The 17,648-nt window shown below is 37.7% G+C and overlaps 1 protein-coding gene across 15 annotated transcripts; it reads left to right on the forward strand.

Moving 5' to 3' along the window:
• The first annotated feature begins 359 nt into the window (after positions 1 to 359).
• Positions 360 to 13,391, forward strand: LOC107782905 (very-long-chain aldehyde decarbonylase CER1-like). Of its 15 annotated transcripts, XM_075257048.1 has the most exons (10): positions 379 to 533; positions 1,468 to 1,694; positions 7,065 to 7,185; positions 7,292 to 7,373; positions 8,917 to 9,105; positions 9,441 to 9,508; positions 10,492 to 10,562; positions 11,585 to 11,733; positions 11,826 to 11,926; positions 12,821 to 13,391. In XM_075257048.1, the coding sequence occupies exons 8-10, from the start codon at positions 11,664 to 11,666 to the stop codon at positions 13,292 to 13,294; spliced, it is 645 nt and encodes a 214-aa protein (XP_075113149.1). In that variant the 5' UTR covers positions 379 to 533; positions 1,468 to 1,694; positions 7,065 to 7,185; positions 7,292 to 7,373; positions 8,917 to 9,105; positions 9,441 to 9,508; positions 10,492 to 10,562; positions 11,585 to 11,663; the 3' UTR covers positions 13,295 to 13,391. The 15 variants fall into 15 exon arrangements, with proteins under 15 accessions (XP_075113143.1, XP_075113149.1, XP_075113145.1 ...); XM_075257044.1 differs by lacking the exon at positions 8,917 to 9,105; XM_075257050.1 differs by lacking the exon at positions 8,917 to 9,105 and having other exon boundaries at positions 7,292 to 7,369.
• Positions 13,392 to 17,648: the final 4,257 nt, after the last annotated feature.

Consider the following 17,648-nt stretch of genomic DNA (forward strand, 5'->3'; position numbering starts at 1 on the left):
AACTACTTTCAAAATAGAATATATATATATATATATATATATATATATATATATATATATATATATATATATATATATATATATATATATATATATAAATAATTTCTTCCAAAAAGGAATTCTTTGCAAGTTGAAGGAGAAATATGTATTATACCGTCTTTAGTAAAACACACATGTATACTAATTGCTTTTTTAAGGCCAAGTTGTGCCATACGAACCCATTTAGCTACATGTGCCTTAGCGTATGGAGTGTCTTCAAGTTCAAGTGATGGAACTCCCTTGTCAACATGTGCTTGTGCTCCTTTGTGGGGGAAGGCTTTGTACGAATAGCCATTAATTGGCCGGTTATTAGATGTAATAGAGTTCTCTATATAATGCAGTGGAAACAAAGGCTTTTAAGAGAACACAGAGGAAGAACAAGGTGGCCAAAACAACAAGTACTTTATTTTTCGAAGAAGAAGCTGTACAAAAGCATGGCTTCTAAACCGGGCATTATCACTGATTGGCCATGGACATTTCTTGGAAATTTCAAGGTACTCTTTCTTGAATTCCCCAATTATTTTTTCCCCGTTATTCTTTTGCCGTCAATATGTTATATTGTTAAAGTAAGTATATATATATTCAGGCAAAGGCGGATACAGAAAATTAACTAAAGTACAAATAGTAGAATCTGAACCGAATAAATCAAACAGAACGTCATAAAATCTCAAACTTGAATCCATAAAGTTCAAATCCCAATCAGAGGCGGATGTAGTGTATAACTTACGGGTTCAACTGAACTCATAACTTTCAATGCGGAGTCAAAATTTGTATGTAAAAATTTACTAAAATTGCAAAAATAGTAGATATGAACCCATATTATAATGGGTTCAATGTTAAAAATATTAAAATTGAGCTCATATAATTTAAATCCTGGATCCGCCTCTGATCCCAATTTTTGTCAAAGTAGCTTAACAACTTGATTCTCTTCTTTCTTCCACTGTTGTTGGAAATACCCTATTCCTTTAATGCATCATATGTCTACGACATTGCACTGAGTTCTTCCAGTCCAACATAACGAGAAGATTATATTGTGTTTAATAGTTTGTGTTTTGCCTATTCTTTTCCGTATCATTTCTTTGGAAAAAATGTTCATACAGGAGCTAGCTAGGGAGATGTACGGTTGGCCAAAAGAGAAAAAAATAATTCTTTGGAGCCTTTTTATCTTTAATAAAGATTTATTAAAGGTGACAAGTTCCAGGAAAACATTGTACTATTTTCTTATTAAGATAAGTACGTAGCTAGTGTTTTATAACGTTAATTCTACAAAATAATTACGGTCTGTTTTGGTATTAGCACTGGCGCGCAACTCATTACCTTTTTTTTTTTTTCTTCTTTTGTGCCTTTTTTGTTTTTGTTTTAATCATTAATTTATTATAGTAAGGATTCTGCTAACTTTTTTACAATATTGATTTGTATGGGATGAAGTACTTGGTTTTGGCACCATTTGTGGGTCACAGCATATACACAAACTTTATGAGCAAAGATGAAAGACACGGGGACATTGTATACATAATCATACTCCCACTTCTACTCTCGATAGTGATTCACAACCAGATATGGATATCTCTATCCCGCTACAGAACTGCTAAGGATAATAATCGAATTGTTGATAAAAGCATCGAATTTGATCAAGTTGATAGAGAAAGCAACTGGTATGTACTTCCTAGCCTTACGCCTTCATTCATCTCAGGTGTTAATTTTATTGTAATTATTTTAACTTTTAACTTCACATTACTTGCTCCACTAACACTAAGATATTATTATATCACTAAAGGATATGATGGAGCGGTAAGTACTTCTCAATTCTCAAGTAAAGGTCTTGGGTTGAGCCCTAAGAGTGGTGTTGCCTTTGGTAGGGAGCGTGTTACCTCCAAAGTAGAATTTTACGGCACAAATCCAGATTAATCGAACTTCAAACCGGGTATCAGACATTTGGATAAACAAATGAATTATTAATCATTAGTACTCAAACATGGATAAGAGCTATATTATCCAATTAGAAAATGGATAACCAATGAGTTTAACTTTAAGCCTCAAATTGGGGATTCCTCAAATTTGCGAGACTAGAAATTCTCCCAAAAATAATCATATTCAAGAAGCCATTGATAGCCCGTTTTTTATCTGTATTAAATATGTGTCAGATCGGATAATTTATCTGTTTTATATTAACCGTTTCCGACCCGCCCATATTCAACCTGACTCGCCCGTTTGCCACTCCTACTCATAATATAAGCTTTACTTACAAAATTAGTTTTGGACTCGGTAGGCGCATACCTAAACCTTGTACTCCATTTATTAGGTTCTTCGACTCTTAACTAAAAGGAATCCAACAAAAGGCAAGCAAATACAAATTTAATGTACATGGCATGACTGATATAAGGTTGAATATATGATTTTGTAGGGATGATCAGATCCTATTTAATAGACTGATATACTATATTGGATACCTGTTACTGGAACAAGCTCATCACTTGCCTTTGTGGAGGACTGATGGCATCGTTATGATTGCCTTGCTTCATATTGGTTTTGTCGAGTTTCTCTATTATTGGCTTCATAGAGCTTTGCACCACCATTTTTTCTACTCTCGTTATCATTCGCATCACCATTCCTCCATTGTTACTGAGCCCATCACTTGTACGTTGTCCTTTCAAAACCGTTTTACAATCATTTTTTTTTATATTTTGTGATCAGGTCTTATAAAAGGATATTTTTATTATTTTCGCAGCTGTAATTCATCCGTTTGCTGAGCACATATCATATTTCGTGCTCTTTGCTATACCGTTGCTCACCGTTACACTCACTGAAACTGCTTCTATAACTGCATTTGGGGCGTACATCACCTGCATTGATTTCATGAACAACATGGGGCATTGCAACTTTGAGCTCATCCCTAAGTGGATATTCTCTATGTTTCCCCCCCTCAAGTACTTGATGTATACGCCCTCGTGAGTCTTCTTGCCCTATATTTCAACTAGCTTAATTTACTGCATTATATTTACACAATCATATCACATATAAAGTAATTGTATCTAAAATTTTATGATAAGTGTTACTCTAGTAAAGCCTTTATCAAGCAAGTCTTGCAACTGCTCCTTCAATTCTTTCAACTTAGGCGGGGTCATACGATACGGCGGGATAGAAATGGGCTGAGTGCCCGGAGCCAAATCAATGCAGAAGTCAATGTTCCTGTCGGGTGGCATACCCGGCAGGTTTGAAGGAAATACCTCAGGAAACTCACGAAAAACAGGCACAGATTTCATAGAAGGAACCTCGGCACTAGAATCACGAACATATGCCAAATAGGCCAAACACCCCTTCTCGACCATACGCCGAGCCTTCATATATGAGATAATCCTACGGATAGAATGACCAAGAGTCCCTCTCCACTCTATACGAGGTAAACTCGGCAAGGCTAAGGTCACAGTCTTGGCATGACAGTCCAAGATAGCGTGGTAAAGTGATAACCAGTCCATCCCCAATATGACATCAAAATCAACCATATCCAAAAGTAACAAATCTACTCGAGTCTCAAGACCCCCAATCACAACTATACATGAACGATGGACACGATCTACCACAATAGAATCACCTACCGGTGTAAACACATATATAAGAGCACTCAAAGAATCACTAGGCATGACCAGATACGGTGCAAAATAAGATGACACATAAGAGTATGTAGATCCTGGATCAAATAGAACTAAAGCATCATCTCTACTACAAACCAGAACAGTACCTGTGATAATTGCATCAGAAGCCTCAGCCTCAGGCCTGGCTGGAAGAGCATAATATTAGGGCTGGGGCCCACCACTCTGAACTACCTCTCTAGGACGGTCTCCTGCTGGCTAGCCTCCACCTCTAGCACCTCTACCTCCATCTCTAGCTGGCTGGGTGGGCGGTGGAACATTCAGTGCCTGAACCATGGTACGGGAACCCTCATGCTGAGAGCTACTCGGTGCTCGAGGGCAAAATCTAGCAATATGCCTCGTATTGCCACAAATATAACAAGCCTTTGGCTGCTGAGCCTGCTGACCCTGACAGCCTGAATAACCACTCTGAAAACTCTGGAGTGGAGGTGCACTGATAGGAGCTGGAGGTGCACTGTAGGGAAGTTGATCAGAATACTGCATATGAGAACCACAGCCACCTGGAGCACCGTGAGAAGCCTGAAGTGCTGAATGAAATGTCCTGGAAGGATGGACCCTACCAAAAGAATCCATACTTCTAGATGAGGCACCACTGAACCGGCCTGAATGACGAGGCCTCTTGTCAGACCCCTGACCACTCCCCTATGATAGAACCATCCCAACTCTCCTGGCCACATTGGTCGCATCCTGGATAAAAATCTCGCTCCCCATCTCCTTAGCCATCTGCAATCGAATAGGCTGAACGAGTCCCTCAATGAATCTCATCACTCTCTCACTCTCTCTCTCAATGGGAAGTATAAGAAGAGCATGACGGGCCAAGTCAATAAATCTGGTCTCGTACTGAGTAACAGTCATAGAACCCTGCTGGAGACGCTCAAACTGCCTCCGATAGTTCTCCCTCCGAGTGATAGGAAGAAACTTCTCCAGAAATAGCTGAGAGAACTGATCCCAAGTCAAAGCTGGTGACCCAGCTGGTCTAGCCAAACAATAATCTCTCCGCCAAATCTTGGCGGATCCAGACAAACGAAAAGCAGCAAAGTCGACCCCATTGGTCTCCATTATCCCCATGTTGTGAAGAACCTCATGACAGCTGTCCAAATAATCCTGGGGATCCTCAGAAGATGTACCACCAAAAGTAGTAGTAAAAAATTTGGTGAACATGTCCAATCTCCACAAGGCATCAGTAGACATAGCTGGCCCCTCTCCGGTCTGTGCCACAACACCAGGCAGAACTACCCAACTGGTTGAGCTGTTGGAGTATGAAACTGGGGAGCCATCTGCTCCGGAGTGGGAGTAGCAGGAGTCTGGGCTCCTCCTCCGGCCTGAGAGACGGCTGGTGCAACATGAAGCAAGCATGCCTGGGCGACACTCTCCATAAAGCCCACTAGACGGACTAAAGCATCCTGAAATACTGGGGTGGCGATGAACCCCTCTAGGATCTGAGCTGGTCATGCTGGAACTGCCTGGGCTGGAACCTCATCGTCAAACTCAACCTGAGGCTCCGCCGCTGGTACTGCTGCTCAAGCTCTAGGCTGAGCCCTACCTCTGCCTCGGGCCTTAACACGGCCTCGACCTCTGCCCTTCGCAGGAGCTGCTACTAGGGGCTCGCGCTACTGGTCAGCTGGTGAAGCGATATGTGTTCTCACCATTTGCAAAATAACAGAGTGAAAGTTCAATTAGCGTTGAGAAATCAAGTCGCACGACAGGAAAGAATAGATTTGAAGTTTTTCTTAACTCTGTATCCTCTGGGGGATAAATACATACGTCTTCGTACCGATCCCTCAAACTCTATTAAGCTTGTCCGTAAATTGTGAGACCTAAGCAACCTAGAGCTCTGATACCAACTTGTCATGACTCACACTACTAGAAAAAGGCGGATTACTTGGGGATATTTACCTAGGGATAAAATCCCCAAATTTACCTCCGGATTTTCTTGCCAAAATCTAAAATTCTTAAATTATAAAATGTTATACATGCGAATTTAATTTCCCCCGATAAATCCGCAAGTAATTTTGGCGCCATTAGGCGCAAACATATTACCTGGGGAATTAATCAGCAAATCCTCTATTCGTAGGTGAATTCGTAGGTAAAATTGTTTTTTTTTTCTCATTTGTGAGTTGGCAGAAAATTCCCGAGGTAACGGTCATGCGGAGTTTGCTGCGGATTATTTCATGGGGATGTACCTGAGGATTTAGTTTTCCTGGGGAATTACCTGGGGTTATTTTTCTACGGTTTTACATGGGAAATATTTCCTAGGGAATTACCAGGGGATTTATGTACCTAGAAAAATACCTGTGGATTTATTGTTCGGGTTTTACCTGCGAATATTTTCATAGGAATTCTTTAATAGGGATTTACGTGTGATTTATTTACCTTTGACCTGCGTATTTATTTACTTGAGGAAATTGCCTGGGAATATCTTGAAGCGGTGTCACCTAAATATTTCCATGGCGAAATACTCGAGGATTTAATTTCTTGTATAATTAGCTGGGGATTTGTGTATTGCGAGTTTAACTAGAACATTTTTCTTGGTGATTTAGCTGAGGATTCCGTCACTCTGAGATTTATCTTTTTTCTTGCATAATGATTTACTTGCTCCGAGCTTGAGTCATAGTACTGTCTTTGAAAATTACATATGTTGTATTGAGAATTTTATTACTTGCTGAATTATTTTTGCATCGATTTGAAATTTATTATCTCTTTGTGGTTAAGTTTATTATCTCTACTTCTTAAGCTTATTAATTTAGCTATGCATATATTACCGCAAATAAAAAGATAATACCAAGCTAATCAGAGGGCATGAGAATAAGTTAAAAGTAATAGTAATGAATTATTTTATCTTAAACTTGGAAGATAATTAACATATTGAAGAAGTTCGATCGTAGACAAAAGTGTATAGGTTTATTCACTAAAAAATGTCAAAATTGTGACGGAAATTTTATGACAGATAGGTCTATCACAAATTTGTGACGGAGTTGTGCAGATTTGTGATGAATCACCCTTACATACCCGAAAATTTAAGGAAACAATAAATTCTTTAACATATATTCTATTTATGACGGATTTGTGATGGATTCGTAATGGAATTTAGAGAAAAGATTTTGTGACAAAAATAATCCGTCACGAAATTTTGGCGGCAAAATAGTGTGGCGAAATTCCGTCACAAATATTATTAAAAAAATATACTCCGTAGTAGTTAATAGAACTTTTTTTTTGTGATGCCCAAATGCGTTCTCAAATTTGTAATTGTCAATTAATCCCACAAAAATTTGGGACTAACTTTTACTTTTCCCACCTTACTTTACCGCCCGTATCAAAATTCTTTTGGTCCAAAGACCTAATATTTTGTTTCCCCCCAAAATGAAATCACCACAGAGAGCCTCCTTTCACAAAACCCTTCTATACCACCATTAGTAGACTACATTCAACCAGTATTCTTTAACCAACAAGCTTCGATTTCTCTGTAGTTTGGTGCTCTGTCAACTGCTTTTCCTTTGTAAGTATCTCCTCTTTCACTCTCATTTTTTCTTTTCTTTTCTTTTTCTTTTTTTGTTTTGTTTTGGTTGTAAAATTAAATTTCATATTATATATTTTGTGGTCAGGTAAAGCGATTACTTCAAGGTTGTGAGACACCATTTATTGAGGCAGCACCTCTAGTTTCTCAACGATATACTATTGTTGTTGGTATCTCCTCTTTTACTTTGATTTGCTCTTTTTTAATATATTTGGTCATAAATTTAGAAGCATTTAGACAGATTTTTGGTTCTTTTCAACTCTATGGTTTTCTAAATTCTCAGTATTTTGCTTGAACAAAGTGGCATGTTGAAGTGAATATAATCGTTGACCCATCTCTGAATACTTCAAATTTGTAAAATATCTTAGTGGGTCTTTATCATATATGCTAGAATAGAGAAAACGCGAAGTGAAAGACCCAAATGAGTTAGTTTCTCTACTAGTAAAATAAAATGAACACTTGAATTTTTACTGATATGTGATCTTTTAGAGATAGTTTATTTTATTTCGTTTTATATTTGAGTTTTGAGATATGGAAGGTTTTTTAATTTGTAATTTTTGGTGTATATACAAATAAGAACTCTATTAGAAGTTCTCTTTAGTTGTTTGGATTGACCATGCAGAAGTGATGTATGTAATTAATTTAATTTTTTTGTGTCTTAAAATGAGATATTGTGTTGGCCTTCTGTAACGATCCGAACCGTCGTTTCCTGTATTTTCGTCCCGTATTCCCCGTTAAATGCTTATTCATGTTTCAATATGTGTACTTGGTGAATTTGAGTCAATTCGGATTGAGTTTGGTATGAAATGGGACAATTAGTCTCTTTAAGGAAGAATTAGTTTGGAAAAGTCAATCGGACGTTGACTTGTGAGTTAGAGGGCTCGAAATTGAATTCCGATGATTCGGTTAGTTTCGGGGGTTGATTTAAGGCCTAGGAGCGCAATTGGAATTAATTTTGGAGGTCCGGTGAAGAAATTAGCTCATTTTGGCAAAGTTAGTATTTTGGCGATTTCCGGTTGATAGGTGAAATTTTGATTCGACGGTCGGAATGGAATTCCGAGAATTTCTGTAGCTTCGTTATGTCATTTTGGACTTGTGTGCAAAATTTGAAGTCAATCGGACGTGATTTGATAGGTTTCAGCATCGGAAATAAAAGTTTGAAATTCTAAAGTTCATAAAACTTGGATTGGAGGTTGATTCATGATTTTAGCGTTGTTTGATGTGATTTGAGGCCTCGAGCAAGTCCGTAATATATTTTGGGACAGTTTGGTATTATTGGTCGGGGTCCCGGGGGCCTCGGGTGTGTTTCGGATGCCCAACGGGTCATTTTTGGAAGATTTTTGCCGTTTTGAGCATAAATGTATGATCTAAAGGTTAATTTTTAGTTCTAGAGATCCAAATTTGATTTCGAGACTTCCAGAATTTAAATCATGAATTATAGGACTGATCTGGAAATTTTGGTTTAATTTCATCAAGTCGCGATTGGGTTTTTGACGTGAAATGTGACTTAATTGTTTAACGAGCGAAATGGGTATTGAACTGGGTAAACAAGCTCCGAATTGAGTTTCGATTGAAGGGTTGTGTTTGTATTATTATTTGTGACACATAGGAACAAGAATCGTCTAATTCCGAGTTTGTATGATGGAGTTAGAGCCATTTTAGTGAAAAATGGTTGTGTTGCAAATTTCTTAAAAGCTGCTGTATTTTCTGCAGCAGTGAACAGTACCCGCGCGGGTGAACAGTGAACAGTGACCTCACGCGCATGAACAGTGCCCCCGCGTGAACAGTACCGAAAATTTCTGGACAGATTTAATGTCCAGCAGTCCGAGTTTGGTCATTTTTTTTGACTTCCAAGCTCGGATTTTGGGCGATTTTTAGCAAGAAATCTTGGGAAATCTTGAGGTAAGTCACTTGTGATTATTTCTACTCAATAATATTGAATTATCATCGAATAATCCGACTAGATTACATGTTTTTGAGGAGTAAATTGAAGATTTAGGCCTAGAGATTTGAAAATAAGATTTGAGGGCTCATTTGAACTCCGATTTTGGTAAATTTTATATGTACGGACTCGTGGCGAGACGAGGAATCCGGTGATGTGTCTTTTGTAATTTTTCGAGAAGTGGGCCTGGGGCTCGGGTTTTGCGAATTTCGTGAATTTCGATATTTTTTGAGTCTTTTCGATTGAGTTATATTCCCTTAGCCTATTGTAATGTATTCGTTGTGGTTTTGACTAGATTCGACGCGCAAAGAGGTAAATTCGAGAGGCAAGGGCATAACGGAGTAGACGTTGGACCGTCTTGAGGTGAGTAATGATTTTAAATGATGCACTGAGGGTTTGAAACCCCGGATTGCACAACATACTGCTATGTTGAGATGAGACACGCGTTGTATGACGAGCGCAGGGTCATTTACTATTGGGGATTGTGACTTGGTCCATCCCAGTTGATATTTTTACCGCGTAATTGATAAAGATTTATTGTTTTTCACTATGATTGGGCTTATTGCCATATTTGGGCTTCGTGCCAATTATCTGAAATCTTTTGTGAATTTACATCACTATTTTCCTCACGAATTGAAATATTATTTGAACTCAGTCCAATTGAATTATATTATTTTGTGAACTCAGCTACATTTATACTCAACTCGAGATTTAATGATATTTATAATGTTGTTGAGCTGAGCACTATTGTTTTACTGATGCCCAAGAGGCTTATGATTATTTTCTGGACTGATTGAGGCCGAGGGCCATACGTGAGGATATGTTGAGTGATGTGAGGAGGCTTTCAGGCCTCGAGTGTTATATGAGGAGGCTTTCAGGCCTCGTGTGTGATGTGTGAAGGCTTTCAGGCCTATTGATATTGCACTTGGGCTGTAGGAGCCCCTCCAGAGTCTGTACACACCCCCAGTGAGCGCAGGGTACCCAGGTGAGTTGGGAGTGGGCCCGAGAGGCCGTTGCTTGTGTGTGGTGAGTTGGGAGTGAGCCCGAGGGGCTGATGTTGTGTGCTGGTGAGTTGGGAGTGAGCCCGAGGGGCTGATACTATACTGAGATTTACATATTGAGCTCGAGGGGCAAGCTTTTGATTTATCTTTACTGTGAAAATTATTTGTCTTTACTGTTTTAAAAGAAAAATTATCTGATACTCACTATTTTATTGTATAACTAATTTTACTGCTCGGGATAGCGCTATATTGTGCCGTTATGAGATTTCATGTTTTCAGTCGTTATTTATTTTTATTACTCATTGGGTCGGAGTACTCACATTACTCCCTGCACCATATGTGCAGATACATGCAGAGTTGAGTTCGCTCCTGAGCGCTGATTCTTTCCAGACCAGGCGGTGACTAGGAGTAACGAGGTAGCTATTGACGTCCGCAGCCCCGTTTTCTCCCTTATCTTTGTTATTTATGATAATTTCAGACTTTGTAAAATATTAGTAAACTCTGTAGTAGCTCATGACTTGTGACACCCCGATTTCGGGCTGAGTTGGGAGGGTTTTCCTTGTTCTATCACGGTTATTTCGCATTTAAGATTATATTGCCCATGATTTAGACTTATTCCTATTAAGTAATTATAAAGAGATGTACTGTTTTGTTGATTGGCTGGCCTTGTTCTCACGAGAGGCACCATCACGATCGGGTTGGACACCTTCCTCTTCAAGAATACAATGGCGTTGTATTAATGGTTTAAAAGACCCATGTATGTTATTTTAACTCATGTATGTTATTTTGCTGGGCCATCTTATAACCGAAACTTGGAAGAGGACCCGAATCCAACAACTAAAAATCTTTATAATATGCTCAAAGCATCAGAACAAGAAATTTGGAAAGGAAACTCCCATTGGCATTCACAATTGTCTGTCGTTGCTCGATTGTTGAATCTAAAGGCAGAACATCATTTTTCCAAAAGGTGTTATGATGCCTTATGTCAATTTTTATAGGAATTGATGCCGATCGATAATATAATGACAGATAGATTTTATAGTACCAAAAAGTTAAAACATGTGATGTGGAATGAACTATTTTATGAAGTTGGCAGTAAGTTAAATTAGTATTACTATAGAAATTTGGGTAGTTTGTGATTTCCTTTACTTATATTTTGCAATTTGTTTTGTACATCTTTGTTATGTATCGACAAATGAAACGAAATTTGAAAACTAGTTACTTGATCTTATAATGATTTTTGTTGTTGTTAAGGCATATCACTGCTTGTATGTTAATTTTTTTTGGGTATATTCAAATCTGCTACCAAATTCTATTTGAATGACTTATAAATGTTACATATTGCATAATATACTAATGAATTGGAACTTTCTTTGATTTGATTAGTGCTGATTCTAGTGTCCCAATACTGATCTTTTTGGTAAATTTGATTTTCAAGTGCATTTAGTTAAGAATGAGTGATTCGACATCATCAGTTCCTGCAACTCTTGGTACTCCGAGTACTCCTAGTACTCCAGATGTCTCTATTGGATCAACTACCAACTTATGCACATCTGATCGGTCAGTCATATCAGTTAAGGGAGAAAAGTATGAAACAAATACTTTTGTATATATGTTTAACTTTTCTAAGTGTAGATATCATGAAATCTGTAAAGTATTTATTTTTAATTATGCTCCAGGTTCATTCCTAATGGTCATGCTATCTCGACAATTGTCACAGAGACCTTCAAGGAGCGACAAGATGCTACTGATTACTCATGCTAAATCTATAAGCGTTCAAGTAAGTTCCTTATTCATGATCTTGTATGACAACTTTTTTGAGTGCTAATTTATACTAATTGTCAGCTTTCCTAGCTTCTGGTAAACTTTGGTATGTTGATAACTTCATGGTCATTAATTCCCATTTAGAATATTGATCTTTAATATCTACTAAAAGATGTGTACTTACTGTATCTAATAAATTATAAAGAATGATATGTGATTATCCCATTATATAAAAGAACATTCAACGAAAAGTCATATCATTCCAAATCATATTCATATAGACATAACTTTACAAAATAATTTCATCTTTCTTTTCTGTGTGCTTCTTCTTATTAGTTGTTGGAGTTAATGATATATAAAGGCGGGTGTTGTAGTTATTAGTTATCTTTACTTATAATTTTGACAAGTACTTTGTGACTAACTGGCCATCAAAGTAGAGTACAATGAGAATAATAAAGATCCTAGTCCAGCTAAATCTGCAACCATGCGAAAGAGTTAAATAAAATAAAGTGATTCTAGTTTGTGCGTTATTTCAGATGTTTCATTCCTAACGCATATTGCTAGTTCTTATGTCCAAAGAAGGATTACAAGTGGATACATAATAATGTGAATAATCTAACGAGTAAGCGATAGGTATCTTTATTGATTAAGATGCAAATTTGATGGAATTGGTAGAAAATTGATATAACCTTTATTTTCATTATTGACTTACAATATGGGTAGCTATTTGTTTTCTTTTTATTTTCTTGACTCCTTATATTTGAGCAGTTGGTTCACCATTTTTGGGCTCTGTATTACATATTTTTTCTCCTGAGAACAATAGTTAATTCTTGTCCTTATTAATTTTTTCTCTTGAGAACGATGTTCTATTGGCACTATATAATATCTCAAATAACTTATTTTGGTGCAGAATAGTTTTGAAAAAAAGAAACAAGAACTGTCAGCTTCTCAAAGTGCATCAATTGAGGTAGGAGACACTAACTCAACAAGCCAATTAAGTGAAATGGATATTTGGGTGCAATCTGTTGGTGGAAAGAAAAAAGGAAGGATTGCAGGACTTGATTCTTTGGGTCGACCTGTAAAAGCACTTAAGCATTCAACACCTACTTTACAAAGAGAAATTGATGAGATAATTAAATCTCAGGTGCATGCTTCCAATGCTGACTTATATGCTCAGTTGCAAGAAGAGCGGCGCAAAAATAAAAAGATGAGGAAAGAATTAGACTTATTGAAGAAGTATGTGAATTTCAATGCATCATCTTCAGATGAGTTATCATCTCAAGAAGACAATCAAGGATCTGAGAACGAAAGTGACGATGACTTCGATAATGTGAATGAAAGTGGTTCTGACCCTGATAACACAAATGAAAGTGACAAATCATGATTGAGATGTTCATTAGACTATTAAGTTTCACATTTGAGATATTTTGGTTTTTGATTAAGGATTATATGATATTACATGGATTTGGGGATTTCAAATATTTCTTTTGTTTCATTGGAAATCTTACATGGTGATTTACCTACGAATTATTATTTGGGAACTTTGTTGGGGTTTTACGTGGAACATTTTCATGGGAATTTTCTTGCGAAAATGTGCTCCTGCGGATTTTACTTGGGGCTTTTCAAAGAAATTTCTTGCGGAAATATTCACAAGAAAATCCCTTTCGACCATAATTTTTCACCTCAAAATTTCCTACGGAAAGGATTTTCATGGGGAATTACATGCGGATTTCTTCCTACAAAAATTCCCAAGAAAATTCCTCTTTTACGAATTTTTACCAAAATATTATTGCGATTTTTTTTGAGATGTTTCGCTGATAAATCCGCAAGTAAGTTACATGGGATACAAAATCCCCAGGTAATTTACCTGGGGATATTTTAATTTCTAGGTAATAATTACCTACAGAGGTTTTTCCAACAGATTTATTTTGGTAGGAAATTCCGCAGAAAATCAAAGTACTTGCGATTTTTTTTTATCTTATCCCTTGGAAAATCCCCATGTAATAAGCACTTTTTTTATAGTGCCAGATTTTTACCCTCGGGAGTCGTGATGACACCTAGCCACCTACTAGTGAAAGCTAGGCAAGCCAATCATTACAATTATTTAACCCTTTTCATTTTTAATCCCTTAACAATTGTGAGTTAATATTTTATAAACAACGGAAATAATAAAGCGGAAGAATGAAATATAACAATTTAAAATAATACCGGTACAAATCCATAAACAAAAGCTACCTAGAATTGGTGTCACAATCTCACAGATTATCTAGGAATACTACAAATAGGGGTCTGAAAGATAAACACAAAGTTGTTTCTGAAATACATAAAAGAAACAGTAAGGAAAGATAGAAGGAGACTCCAAGGCCTGCGGACGCCTGCAGGACTACCTCGGGTTGCCTGATGGACTGAAGGTAGCAACCCAAAGCTAAGGTCCGTATGCTCCAGTACCGGGATCTGCACACAGTGCAGAGTGTAGTATCAGCACAACTGACCCCATGTGCTGGTAAGTGCCTAGCCTAACCTCGACGAAGTAGTGACGAGGCTAGGACAAGACTACCAAATTAACTTATGCAGCTATATCATATACAACAAGTAATAATGACAAAAACTATCAGTTAAAGATGGGAAGGGGAAACATGTTGCGGGGAATATCATGTACAAACAAAATCTCAGTAAAGAAGTGAAAGGAACACGAAAATTCAACTGTAAGCAAGAATAAGGAAATCAAAGACAAGTGCACGGCATCACCCTTCGTGCTTTTACTCTCGTCCTCACCATAAGAATCAATATAATCGGCACGGTATCACCCTTCGTGCTTTTACCTCACATAATCATGGCACGGAATGATCCTTCGTGCATTATCACTCATATCATGGCATGGCATTGTACATCGTACGGCACGGCATCACCTTTCGTGCTTTTTTCTCACAATATCGGCAAAGCATCACCCTTCGTGCATTAACACTCTCTCACAAATATCATGCACGACATCGCCCTTCGTGCTTTTACACTCTTCCTTACCCAAGCAACAATCACAAAGCAATACGGGCAAGAGAATCAATAAAATCACAATAGGGTCCCGGCAAGGGAATATCATAATAACAATATCCCGACAAGGGAACAATAGCATAAGTAATAACATCCCGTAAGGGAGATAATATCAAAAGCAATAACATCCCGACAAGAGAGACAATATCATAAACCTCTTCTCTTTTCCACAATTACTTCACAACTCAATTCTCAACTTGAGCCAACGCTCTACAATGTTCAATTACTAGTAATACTTCCACAAGTCTTGTTCAACAATAAAAATCATCATATAAAGTATGAACAATACGAAACGGGGTCACATCAATCATAGTATAAGACTCACGGGCATGCTTGACACCGACGTTTATATACTCGTCACCACACCTATACGTCGTACTCAACAATTAACACATAGCAAATAAGACACAACTATTAATCCCTCAAGCTAAGGTTAGACCAAACACTTATCTCAATGCCACGAACACAATTCAAGCCTCAACTATCGCTTTACCTCTTGTTTCCACCACCAATTCGCTTGTATCTAGCCACAATTTATTTAACGATATCAATAAATGCTAAATGAATCAATTCTAATACATGAAAATAGGTTTTCTAAAGATTTCCCCAAAAAGTCAAAAATCGACCCCGGGCACACATGGTCAAAACCCGAGGTTCGAACCAAAACCCGATTACTCATTCACTCACAAACTCAAATATATAATTTGTTTTGAAATCGGACCTCAAATCGAGATCCAAATCCCCAAAATTTGAAAATCCTAAGTTCTATCCAAAACACCAAATTTCACCCATGAAAACCCTTGATTTTGAATTGAAATCATGTGAAATAAAATTATAGATTAAAGAAAATGAGTTAGAAACGACTTAAAATTGATTTGGAGAAGAAATTTTTTTTAGAAAATCGCCCAAGAGAGCTTAGGGTTTGAGAGAGTTTGAAAAATGAAGAAAAATGTGTTTAAGTCCAAATTAACTGCTCACAGGTGTCACAATTACGATCAGGGTTCGCAATTGCGAACCCCTTCAGGACCTGTTGTCTTTGCAAATGCGAAGAATTTGTCGCATATGCGACCATGGGAAAATCCTGTCACCCTCGCAATTGCAAAGGAAACATCGCATTTACGATTGGGAGGGCTTCGCAATTCCCACCTAGCGTTCGCATTTGCGAAAAGGGCTTGCCCAGGCTTGGTTCGCATTTGCGACATTGGGGTCGCATTTACCAAGCATGTCCACTTCGCTATTGCGAAGCCTGATCTCGCAATTGCAAGATTAGAGGCCTGGGCAAAAATAACAGATACCAGCACTTGCTCCTAAGACCAATTTCACTCCGTGGCCTATCCAAAGATCACCCGAGTCTTCGGGGCTCCGAACCAAACATGCACGCAAGTCTAAAAATATCATACGGACTTGCTCGTGCGATCAAATCATCAAAATAACATCAACAACTATGAATTAAACCTCAAATTCATGAAATCACTCAAGAACATCAAAATTACTATTTTCTCAACTATAGGTCCGTTTTATACCAAACCAATTCCGATCTTTACCAAATTTTACAGATTCAACTTAATTATTATTTCAAACTTGTACTAGGCTCCGGAACCAAGATACGGGCCCGATACCATCAAGAAAATGCATCAATTCACTTCTAAAAATCTTTATATTTTCCAGAAAATAATTTTCTTTAAAAATTTATTTTTCGGGTTTGGGACCTCGGAATTCTACTCCAGGTATACGGCCAAGTTCCAAATTTTACTGGGGACCCTACGAGACCGTCGGATCACGGGTTCGAGTCCGTTTACCAAGAATGTTGACCAAAGTCAAATTTATTCAATTTTAAAAGCCAATTTCCTTATTTTACTTAGTTTTCACATAAAAGCTTTCCTGAAACGCGCCCGGACTGCGCGCGCAAATCGAAACGAGACAAAGAGAGGTTTTTAAGGCCTCGAAACACAAAATTGTGACAAGCATCTCCTCTAACCAATTCTTTTGCCTGATACATACTCAGGTCCAATACTAAATAGATCCCTTTCTGATTTTTTATTTGAGTTGCTAAGCCCGATGAGCGATGATTCTAAAACAACTTCATCCACCTCCAGCATGCTGCTACCCTGGTCCTCCAATGTTTGAGAAAGGCCCTTGCTATCCGGACTTGATATACCCACTGCCTTTGCCACTAACATTAAGCTATTTTGATCGCCTGAGTCTTCCTTGTTCTCTTGCCCTTATGCTGCCCTTTTCCTTTCCTGTTCTGCTATAGTCTGAGTCACATTCTCTCTGATGTTACACAGGTTTCCTTCTTCATCAACACAAAGATTGATGTCCTCCTCTATTATAGCTATCTTCTTCTTGCCCTTCCTATTTGATAGGCTAGGCTTAAAAGAAACCTTGCTTTTCTTCTGTGGCATCTTCTTACTTTGCTCTTCTTTTTTTTTTTTTTTTTTAAATCTCTCCCTCATGTCTGTTTTAGGCTCATCCTTTGCTGTTTCCATGGCCCTATTACTTGTACCCAACTCCCTCACTACTATAAATCCGGAAAAAAACGACCAAAATTTAGCGACCAAAGTTGGTCTGTGGGAAAAAGCGACCAAAGTTGGTCGCTAAACTAGCGAAAATAATAAAATAAATAAAATAGCGACCAAGGTTGGTCGCTATTTGGTCGCTATATTAGTCAAAATGTTGACTGGACTGGT

This window comes from Nicotiana tabacum, chromosome 7, assembly GCF_000715075.1.
Source record: "Nicotiana tabacum cultivar K326 chromosome 7, ASM71507v2, whole genome shotgun sequence".
Lineage (NCBI taxonomy): Eukaryota > Viridiplantae > Streptophyta > Magnoliopsida > Solanales > Solanaceae > Nicotiana > Nicotiana tabacum.